Source organism: Giraffa tippelskirchi, chromosome 6 (genome assembly GCF_054371585.1).
Source record: "Giraffa tippelskirchi isolate mGirTip1 chromosome 6, T2T-mGirTip1v1.2.pri, whole genome shotgun sequence".
NCBI lineage: Eukaryota > Metazoa > Chordata > Mammalia > Artiodactyla > Giraffidae > Giraffa > Giraffa tippelskirchi.
Window position 1 is genome coordinate 45,361,300 of NC_137280.1, and position 12,153 is coordinate 45,373,452.

Sequence of the window (12,153 nt, forward strand, 5' to 3'; positions counted from 1 at the left end):
TTACTTTGAAGAAAAAAAGGAAGATAAGAATGTTGCCGCAGAACAAATTCTTAAGTCTTTTCCTAAGGCTTTAGTTGTCTTTTCATCACTGTTAATCAAAGAAGGCATTTTCAAGATAGATGCTTCCACACTTCGACTTTTAGTCAGATTGGTAATGCCTTAGTTTTCCTTCCTAAATAAGGGAAACTATGTTTCTTCCCCTCCTCCCACTCCCATATAGCTGCTTTTTATCCCAGCTATGCACAGGAAGTTTCTAGAGTCTCATTAAACCAGACCACTAAAGGCTGTTCCACAAATGAGCCCATGCCTGTCTCTCCCCTGAAATCCAGCTGTGCTTAGAGGAACCGGGGACCTTGAAGTGCATTGCTTTTGACTTTCTGCTTCTTAGAAACTGTGTGTGGGCCACCCACTCTGTCCAGTGTGTATACAATCTTTACTCCTGAATTCACTTTGTCAGTCCCTGAGTGCGAGAGTGTGTGTTCCTGAGGCGTCTGTCCTGCTCTCACTGCACAAGTTCTCACTGGGTGATGCCGTCTACCGTACCGACCTCCACTATCTCTGGTTGGTTGTCTTTATGTGAGTGATTCTCCAACTCTTGGTTATGTCCCCAGCCTAAGTTCTACATGTTCCCAACTGAACTCAGTATCTTTCCTTTATTCTAAACGTTATGTTCTAGAAGCCCTTTTTGTGTAGGGTTTTCAAGCCTACCCCACCAATAACTCTGGAGTCGTGTTAAGAAACACAAAAGAGACAAAGTAAGGAGTGATAGCCAGGATGACTGCCAAGAGATTCAGATTTCATGCGTGACAGTTGAAAGAGGAGGTAGGAAAGCAATCTGGGGAAATTTCCTGTTTGGGGTTCTAGTTGTTTACTGGCCTTGGCCTCTGAAAATAATTACTGGAGTTGACAAAAAAGAGAGGGCAGAGGTTTGTGTGTGTGTATGTGTGTATGTGAGTTATGTGACCTGACCAGTTGGCATTAATGAAGATTCTGTCCTTTCAAAAGTGAGTATATACCTATTCTGGCTCCTTTGAGCCCTCCTCTTTTTTCATTTTCTATTATTTATTTGGCTGTGTTGCATCTCAGTTGCAGCACATAAGATCTTCCTTGTGGCAAGCAGGATTTCTCACTGTGGCACACATGGGTTCTTCATTGCAACTCGTGGGCTTCTCTCTAGTTGCGGCACACAGGCTCAGTTACCCTGTGGCATGTGGGATCTTAGTTCCTCGATCAGGGATCAAACCCATGACCTCTGTATTGGAAGGCAGATTCTTAACCACTGAACCACCAAGGAAGTCCCTGAGCCCTCTTCTTGACCAGCCTCAACCCTGGCCAATAAAAAGTAGAGACTCTCAGTAGGTATGATTTTATCCACCTAATCCTACACCCCATTAAAAAGCTTGAACAAATACAAACATAGTTTCTAAGTCAAGGCATCATAGGATAATTCCACACCCCCTATATGTCCCTGTCTGGGAAAGCACAAGCTGACGAAAGAATCTACTCTTTGTTCCAGCTGACCTGAAAATAGAGTGCCTATCACTCAGTCTCTGAGGGAAGATGGAAGTCAAACTTCCATGAGTACCAGTTAGCAAAATCAGATGGTTTCACATGGATCAACTCCCCTTACTGCTTTTAATAAATTTCCATTTCCCTGACTCCGGCTCAAGTCCTAGACATCCCTCATCCCTCCTCCCTCATTCCCTTTAAAACATCCAGTCACTTCATACAAATCGAAGTTGAGTTCAGTTCATGCTGAACCCTCTTCTCTATTGAAGTAACTTATCATGGAATAAAATCTGTCCTTGCCACTTTAATTCATGTCTAGTGGTAGCATTTCCAGGAATATACACTCTGATGGCCTAGTGGATCTGATTTCTGAGTTTGATATGGCACTTAGTAGGGTGACTGTCTCTAGGAAAAGGTCAGAAGACAAGAGGTGGACAAAAACTGACCAAGTGATGGCTGGAGGGAAGTCTGGCTCAGATGAAGGCACTGGGGTAATGTGTTTTAAAGAAAGTCAGTTCTCAAAAGGGAGAACATTTGTATTCTTAGAACTTTTTTGAAGATATTCTTCATGGTAAGGATTTTTAAATAAAGGAGTGGTGTGGTCCCATAAACTTACTCTCATGCCTTCTCTCTTTTCTGCTCAAAAATAAACTGGTTTCTAAGCCTTTAATTTGTTTCTACTCCCCACCCCCCCAAAAAAACAACAACTTTTATGAAAATTAGTCTCATGCATTTCTATGTACACAAAAATGTTAATATAAGAAGGTTTATTATATTATTTAATTTAGGACTCTGACTTCATTCATACAATCAGAATTTCTTTGTTTATTCTTTAGTCATGTTCTGGCCTTTAATGTTTGTTTCTTTGACAGTTGTACACGCAGTTTTATAATTTAACTGTATGCCTTAAAGGTCCAGAAAGTAAACTTAGATTACAACAAGTCAGATAAAACAGACGATAAGCTAAATAAAATGTACTTAGTTCCATTCACTTAGTAGCATCAACGCATAACACATTCCAAAAGCGGGCATATATCAAATTTAAAATGGATAATCTTAATTGGGTTCAATGATTGGATAAATGGTCAAACAATTTCACTGCATATGCTTTGGTCCATGCATTTCATTCCTTATTGATCTATTTTATGGAATTAAGATATCAATTATTTGTTTTGGTAGGAATAGGGAGGATAATCAGAGGAAGGGGCAGTGGTGGAGAACACGCCTCTTGCTGCTGCACAAAAATACATATGGCAGGTGATGACACGATAGCTAACTCCCGGAGAGACCTAAATGGCTTATCTTGGCACGTGTCGATAAGTATAATGTTTATTAATCTAAAAAATGAGAAAATATTATAAAAATATAAGAAGTAGAAAACCCTAGACAAGTTAAAATACAGAAAAATTTTAAGCAAAGTTATTTGAATCAGGCAATATTTAATGTATCAAATAGTAATCTTAATAACTAGGTATAAAGTAATCTAAATCTGGGACGCTAACCATGTCAAAAGGCAGCAGGCAGCCTGACCACCCCAGAATCCTTTGCCAGGGTTAGTGTTTTGTTGATTACATACTTAGGCACCCCCTGGTTACAAGAGTACTTGTTTATTATTGATATTATAAAAATAACCATTCTCTAAATGATTACACGTAGTAAATAAAGTTAGAACTATACATAAGGATTTGATTAATTGCCATTTCTTTAAGGACCACTTGTAACTTCTTCTGCCTGCTTCACAGACCTGTAGGAGAGAAAGAAAACAAAAGAAGATGCACTTAATGATATGTCTATAGCGCAACATGTGAAAAAGAAAGATTGGGATTTTCATGCTTTCCTCTACTCCATCTGAACTTTTACAGTGGCATTGACCTTAGAGTACTACCTCTAGTAACCATATTTAATTGCCATTATGTCCATTTCTGGTACCTGTATACAATATCTTTGCATATATAATATGCAAAGATAACTTGGACTGGTAAAATAGATGGACTTCCCTCCTATCTGTGCCAATGAGAAATACCTGCAACGTATGTACACAATTACTCTCCTTGAAGGAATTCTGAGACTGAATTTGGAAAACTAGAGCAGCATAAAGTGAGTCAGTCTGTTCCACTTTGGCACTGAAATTATCTTTCCACACTTCTTGATTGAAAGAACTGCTTTTTTTCCCAGAAAAATATGACTAGAATGTCAAGGGAATACGTCCATGCTTCAAGAATATTTTTTTTTTTTCAAGAATATTTTATATGTTTTTTAATGCTTTTTACCTGAGTTATATTTAATATTCACTGACTAGATCATAAACACATTGAAAGAAGGATATTAATCTCTGAATGACTCACAGGACTTGAAAGAATCCTTTGTGTGTGGTGTTTGATTAGTAAGTAGTTGTTTGATGGAAGAGAAAGGAGGAAGGGAGGACAAGAGGTAAGGAAGAAGGGAGTTGGGTTATCTGTGTGCATACTTCTCCTTTATCTAGAATATTCCACTTATCCCAACTAACCTTGCCAACTCTTTTATCTCACTCTCTCCTTTAGGGCTTTTTTTTTATTCTTGATGAGGACCATTTTTAAAGTCCTTATTTAATTTGCTACAATATTGCTTCCGTTTCTCTATTTTGGTTTTCTGACCATGAGGCATACGGGATCTTAGCTCCCGAATCAGGGGTTGAACCAGCACCCCCTGCACTGATCAGGGAAGTCCCATCCTTCAGGTCTTAAAGACCATTTTCTCAGGGTTCCTGACCACTAGTCAAGCTAGCATTCTCCAGCTGCATGCACTTACCTAATCCTAATGCTCACATAAGAGTAATCATCAGAGTTGCATGTGAATAATAATATAATGTGTGACTTTATCATCAAGTAAGCTGTGACACTGGGGATTCTCTGGTGGCTCAGATGATAAAGAATCTGCCTGCAATGTAGGAGACAGGGTTTCGATCCCTGGGTCGGGAAGATCCCCTGGAGAAGGCAATGGCTACCTACTCCAGTATTCTAGCCTGGAGAATTCCACGGACAGAGGAACCTGACAGGCTACAGTTCATGGGGTCGCAAAGAGTCAGACACGATTGAGAGAATAACACACACACAAGCTGTGACATCACCTGTGACAGTGATGTGTCCTTCTTTGTCATAGCTCCTGAGTCATCGTAGGCCTTTCCTTAATATAAATCAGATGAATGAGTTTACACATTTAAATCTCTTAGACTGAAGGGCAGTATGCATGTATGTCATGCAAAGAATATTTTAAGGCTCAAGAAAGAAAATCACATGATCTTCACATCCCTGCAATGGTAGAGTTATTATGTAGAAGGGAGATATGGTTTTTGTTTGTGAAATGAAAAGACAGAACCAGAAAGAATGCAGCTACAAGGATTCAGCTTTTGGGACAAAATAGGAGAGTGGTTTCTTTTAAAGTAGGTTTTAAATATTTTTAACAACATAAGAAATTCATGTTTGTTGTTTGTGGTCACCATGCTGTACCTGATGTCCCCAAGATTTATTTTATAACTGGAATTCTGTACTTTTCAACTACCTTCATCCATTTCACCCACTCTTGGCCTCTGGTAACCACCAATTTGTTCTCTATATCTATGAGTTTGGTGTTTCGTTTTGTTTAGATTCCACATATAGATGAGGTGATGTGGTTTTTGTTTTTCTCTGTCTGAATAATTTAACTTAACATAATGACTTCAAGTTCTATCCATGTTGTTGCGAATGGCAAGATTTCATTATTTGTTATGGCTGAATAATATTCCATTGTGTGTATGTGTATGTGTATATATATGTATATATATGTGTGTGTGTGTGCATATATATATATACACTTCCCTGTAGCTCAGATGGTAAAGAAATCTGCTCACAATGCAGGAGACCTGGGCTTGATTCCTGGGTTGGGAAGATCTTTTGGAGAAGAGAATGGCAACCCTCTTCAATATTCTTGCCTGGAGAATCCCATGGACAGAGGAGCCTAGCGGGTTACAATCCATGGGGTTGCAAAGAGTCGGACACGACTGAGCAACTAACACTACATATACATGTATATATATACACCACATTTTATTAATCTATTCATCTATTAATAGATATTTAGGTTTTTATCTATACACTGGTTATTGTAAATAATGTTGCAATGAACATAGGGGTACAGATAGCTTTTCAAGACCTTTTAAAACTATACAGACAATATTTTGTAGATGTAAATACAGCTGACCCTTGAAAAAGATAGGTGTGAACTGTGCAGGTCCACTTACATGCATTTTTTCTGATAAATATGTACTACAGTATTACACAATCCAAGATACTGAATCCACAGATGTGAAATCACAGATACGGAGGGCTGACTGTGAAGTTATACACGGACTTTCAACTATAAGAAGAATCAATGCGCTAATACCCACACTGTTCAAGGACCAACTGTATATGATTGTGTATGTGTCTATGCATTATACAAAACAAAAAATGAATTGTATCTAGTATACTGCCCTATGACTCACTTTTTTATAAAACAATATTATAAAAATGTTTACACATCAGAATATATAAGACATGACTAGATAGAAAAAGTTAATATCAGTAAAAATCTATGTATGTATTGAGTTAACACATCTCATTTTTCATAACAGATGCACCATATAATGAATCCCAATATACAGATTGCTGTAATTTTTTAAATCAATCTTCCTTTCTTGTCCATTAGACTGTTTCCATTTTTTATGTTTTCCATGTTTTATCATAAAACAGTATCCAAGTTTTATCATAAAGCATGTGTAATGAACATAATAGTATTTTGACAACTACACAATGGTACACTGCAGAAATGATTTCTTTAGGTGATTTTTTACACAAAATGACTGGGTCACTGAGCAACTACAGCAGAGCACAGGAGGTGGTGTACCGCCATTACATAGAAGATGGTTAACCATTTGGTAGGGATATTGCAAAGAAGGGGTGAGCGTGAAACGGGAAGAGAAGTAGATCGTTCTCAGATTCTTTCTTATTTTGATCTTTTATGATTCTATGAGTGCTAAGGACATACTCAATGCTTTACTCTTACTGGTAACATCCTTGAGAGAAGAACTGAGAATTTTTCATCTTTATACATCCAGTTCATAAAGTAACCTCATGTTCTAGGATATGAAATTGTTTTGAGATGCAATGTCTCTAAGATTTATTTCATAGTATCTTAGGGTTAGGGTTAGCACAAAGAGGGTAGATGTTTGCATCTCACATATATCTAAAAGTGATCTTCCTGCCATGGACAAGAGATTTAAAATCCTCACCCACTTCCTCCATACAGGAGAACACAGACTCAATGAGGAGCCTGAGATCCACAGAATGTCACAAAAAGAAAGAGAAAACATCATGGAGGAGGAAAATCTTTTTCTCATCATAGGTCATGAAGACTATGTATTTTTTAAAAAATCTAGATCTGAGCCATTTTAAGTGGTGCCCATCATTACCAGACATTGACATTAAGTGCCCTGAGCAAACATACCGGAGTAGACCAGTGCAGGACAAGAAGAGCACGGAACACAAAGAAGAAGATCGGCAGAACCTGCACAATGAAAGAAAAAGAGGTAATGTACTGGACCAGGAAAAAAAAAAGTCAATGAAACACAGTTCCTTTGTGGTTTGATCAATTTCTTATGAGGATTAACTGAAATCAATATCAAAACTACACTCTGAGTATATAGTGATGGCAATCATACATAATTTAACTATTTAAGTGTGTTGATTCTCATTTCATAAGCCATTTTCAATTTAAACTTTTTCTGATATTAAATAAAAACTAGGGCAAAAGGCCCCTCAAGATAAGTGCTATGAATATATATGTGGATTGCAAGAAGATCCTGTCTAATCATAGTCATAATTCTTACATCCAGCATGGGTTTGGCAGCAAAGGCATGCTTTACAGACTACTACCCTAACACACTATGTTCAGGTCTGGATATATACATGTCACATATTATGATGCTATAACATTCGTAATTTAACATAATCATCACAAAATTATTATGAGATTTATATAAAGTGGTATGTATTTACATGTATATACTATATTTGTAATGTCTGCCACATAATATTTGTTGTTGTTGCTGTTCAGTCACTAAGTCGTCTCTTTTCGACCCCATGGACTGCAGCATGCCAGGCCTCCCTCTCCTTTACTGTCTTCCTGAGTTTGCTCAAATTCATGTTCATTGAATCAGTGATGCTATCTAATCATCTCATCCTCAGCCGCCTCCTTCTCCTTTTGCCTTTAATCTTTCCCAGCATCAAGATCTTTTCCAATGAATTGGCTCTTTGCATCAAGTGGTCAAAGTACTGGAACTTCAGCTACAGCATCAGTCCTTCCAATGAATATTCAGGGTTGATTTCCTTTAGAATTGACTGATTTGATCTCCTTGCAATCCAAGGGACTCTCATGGGTCTTCTCCAGCACCACAATTCAAAAGCAGCAATTCTTTGGTGCTCAGTTGTCTTGAGATATCAGTTTGATCCCTGGGCCGGGAAAATCCCCTGGAGAAGGGCATAGCAACCCACTCCAGTATTCTTGCCTGGAGAATCCCATGGACAGAGAAGCCTGGCAGGCTATAGTTCGTGGGGTTGCAAAGAGTCAGACACAACTGCAGCAGCTTAGCATGCACACACAGCTGTCTTCATGGTCTAACTCTCACATCCGTACATGACTACTGGAAAAACCATAGCTTTGACTATATGGACCTTTGTCCACAAAGTGATATAATGTTACACACATAATATTATATGCTAAATGTGATTCCTCTGAATGCATCCTTGAGGCAGAAGGGCAGAACCTAGTAGGACAAGGGGACATGAGTATTCTACTTAAAAAGAGCAGGGAAATAAAAACAGAAGATCAAAGAAAATGAAATAAAGGCAGCAAGGGAGATAAGCCTTCACATTTCTTGAAGAGAAAGGAAATAGATCAAACTCAAGTTTTCCAAAGCAGATTTTGGAATGCTAGTCCTGCAAGGTGTTAATATAGATAATCCACAAATGGTTCCTTGATCAAAGACTTTTCAACAATAACATACCATCTGCTTTTTTGGAGGCTCAGAATACACACAAGCATATTAAAGGCTTCGAAATCCTATAATAAAGAGAACTATTTAACCTGGTATTTTATCAAAGTTATCTGATAGTAGATTTTCATATAACTCACTTTTTAAAATTCTACAGAGATATGCTGTAAATATTGCTTCAGCTAGAATAGAGGAATGTCAGTGCAAAACAGAAAACTCAGTAACCAAAGAGAAGGCATAAGTTTTGTACTCAGATTTGAGTTCAAATTCTGACTTTACCCCTTCTCATACATCTGACTTGAGTCAGTTAGCATCGCTCAGAGTCCAGCAGAGAGGAGGGTTATAAAGGAAGCACCTCTGGAAGTATCATTAAGTACTGGGCATTTGACAGTTTTAGAAAATTCAAATTTAGATGAAGAAGAACTACACAAACATTTGGATTGAAAGTGTCGACCTTTATATGTAGATGCTGAATAAAGCTGGAGAACTTGATAAATTTTTTGAAATCTTACACAGAGAGAGGCTTTGAATTAGAATAATGATACATTCACAGTTGAATATTCTTCACCACTCAAAGATATTAGATATCCTGGCAGGAGAGCAATTGAATTAATGCTCTGTATTAGTGGTTCTCTTAAATTCTGTATATCAGAATTATCTGGAAGGATTTTAAAACACAGATTGCTGGAGTCCACTATTAGTTTCTGACTTAGCAGACATTGGGTGAGGCCCAAGGAAATTGCATTTCTTACAACTCCCATGAAAGGCTGATGCAGCTTGTGTGTGGACCACACTCTGAATATCACTGTTCTGTGTAGCATGGACTTTAGGTTGAAGTCAACTGTGGCCTGGCATACTTGAAGAAAAAGGAGTAATGATGTGTCTGGGTACTAAAGTAAGACGGAAATGTGGGTTTAACAGAAACTAGAGAATCTCAAAGATAAAATGTTTGGGACAGACTGTAGACTACAGTAATCTAAAATCCTAGAGTAGGATGCTATTTTGGATTTGATAAGAAAAAAAAAATTACACTGCCTTAGAAGAGCATTAGACTGGAGAGGGCCAAGGAATTTTAATGGTAAGACTTTGGATACTAAACTCAAATGAAAGTTAAAATTTTCTAATGATAAGAGTGTGGTAGAAAGGAAACCAATAAACCAAATGTCAACCCTTCATGAAAGAACAGAAGTGACTGATGAGATGATAGTGACAAGGAAAGACACAGGACAGCAGGACAAATGGCATGAGCCTAAAAAACATTCAGGTAGAACATTAATCTACGTCATGGTGCTTAATACATGGCAAGTGAAAGGAGCAGCTTTTCCTGGTGAAGGCTAAAATGGAAGCAGTGTCTTCTAGGAACCATTTTGAATAAGACAATAAAGGCATGGAGAGTGTTCTTTGAATAGCACCAAAGTGATCAGTTTGCAAATCAAATTCCTGTTCCATAAGCCACAGTGGAAAGATCTGGGAAATATGTCAACAGTGGTTAAGAATACAAACACATGAGAAGATTTTATTTTGATAGGGGCCATGGGGGCAAGGCAGAGTGGCCAAGGACAACAGGGCTAAAAGGCAGAAGTAATCGATCTCAAGTTTCTGAACTGAACTTTGGCATAACATCCTTGTACGGCAACTGACTTAAGCGTCCAGCCGTATACTGCTGTGCTCTGGGCATCAGGACTGCCTGTACAGGGGAGAATATATTCCCCAAACTCGTGGGGACATAAGAAATGAAGCAGCTTTGGTGAGGGGAAGAACAAGCCATGAGTAGCTGTAAAGTCTAGGTAAAGAGTGTCTTAATAAAGATAGTACTTTTGTTTACAGATTAGAACCCGTAATTCTTTCTTCTTGAGTGGTTTATTCAGTGAAAAACAGCCAAACAATCAGCTGAGGCGATGCATCACAAATGCACATGTAGAGATGGCTGGATATGCTGCATGAATGTGCCATGTTCATCGCAGTTCTAATGGAACCATCGTCACTACAAACAAACAACACACTGAACATAGGAAATATCACTGAATGTATCGTGTTTTGCTATGTATACTAATAAACCACTCGTGATACACATCTGTCTATGTTTCTAGACATTATGACCATTGAATAATCAGAAGAGGAGACTGAGGCTTGGCCTCTGCTCAAGTGATCTTCAAGTCACTTAACCAATTTGAACTAAATTCATTCAGCCATTCATTCAGTTCATTCAGTAAATATTTATTAAGTAAGTACTGAATGTATATTTATTAAATAAATATGTGTTAAACACTTACAGTGTAAAATAAGAATAGTAAGACCAAAATTTCCCTAATAGGTTTATTTTTGGAATTAAGTATGTGGATGCAACTTATAAATTATAAAGCCTTATATAACTAGGGGCTTCCTAGGTGGCACTAGTGGTAAGGAACCCGCCTGCCAATGTAGGAGACATAAAAGACTGAGTTTGATCCCTGGGTCTGGAAGATCCCCTAGAGAAGGGCATGGCAGTCCGCTCCAGTATTCTTGCCTGGAGAATCCCATGGACAGAGGAGCCTGGTGGGCCCATGGGGTTGCAAAGTGGGACACAACTGAAGCAACTCAGAAAATTATTTTAAAAGTTAACAAATGGATAAACCTTTATGTCCTAATATGAAGAGGAAAGTCATGTCATTTATCCTTATGAATATAGAGAAAAGTTGTTTTTGGTCTGAAGAATGTTTAAATATACTAAAGTGGATATACAGTTTTGGGATATTTAGTCAATATTTCAAAACAAGTCATTTTGAAGAAATTTGGCAGCATGCTTTGAACAGTTGTTCTATTTTTAATAGCATATTATGGGACTGAAAACGTGCTTAATGTAATTACTAAATGTTATTTATTTTATACTGTCAAAATTTTAATTTTTATGTTTATCATATATGCCTCCCTTAATTTTCTGGATGACTTTGCCTATAGATAATAATTTGGAGCACAGTGTAAATATAACTAAATCAAGTTGAAGTTTATATTAAAAGCAGATTTCCTACTCAAATATATTACTGCTTGTTTCTTTATATGTCACTTTCCCTTATTTTCATGTTTTATAGTGTTTTCTTTATGATACAAACTCTTCCTTTCTTTTTGATACAAACTCTTCCAGTGCTCAGCAAAATAATTCCTTTCTTGATATTATCTACACACACATTCCTTCTCCCTCCCTCCTTTTTATAAGCTTTTAGAAATGAAATGACATTTCAGAGTAGAACATATGGCTTTGGATTAAGTTAGAATGTAAATTGTACTTACTAATTGTACATCCTTGGAGAAAGGTTTTTAACAAATAAGAGTTTGTAAAATCAGTAATATCATTTACACATCAAGTTGTTACAAGAATTAAAGGAGATACTACATAGCACATAACAACAAAACTGTAATAAATGCCAGTCCTTTTCCATTTTCTCCTTTTGTAGAGAAACATGCGTTTCTATATGAGCTTTAAAATGTCACTGACTCATAATAGACTTTAAGGAGAAACTGAATACTATAATTCTAAATATATCCCCCAAATAGATTTTGGAGTTTTGTTTGTTAGGCTATATGACAATTTTTCCAATTTATTATTAAATTATATATCTATT

At 37.2% G+C, this 12,153-nt stretch overlaps 1 protein-coding gene across 9 annotated transcripts in view; it reads right to left on the minus strand.

Annotated features, from left to right (window-relative positions):
* Positions 1-2,931: 2,931 nt before the first annotated feature.
* Positions 2,932-12,153, minus strand: part of C6H8orf34 (chromosome 6 C8orf34 homolog) — a 348,003-nt gene continuing 338,781 nt past the window's right edge. For all 9 annotated transcript variants that reach the window (XM_081501834.1, XM_081501835.1, XM_081501831.1 and 6 more), the window contains 2 exons: positions 7,009-7,068; positions 2,932-3,253 (listed from right to left, as the gene is read on the minus strand). In XM_081501834.1, coding sequence (XP_081357960.1) covers positions 3,246-3,253; positions 7,009-7,068 — 68 coding nt within the window. In that variant the 3' untranslated portion in view covers positions 2,932-3,245. The remainder of the gene's footprint in view (positions 3,254-7,008; positions 7,069-12,153) is intronic.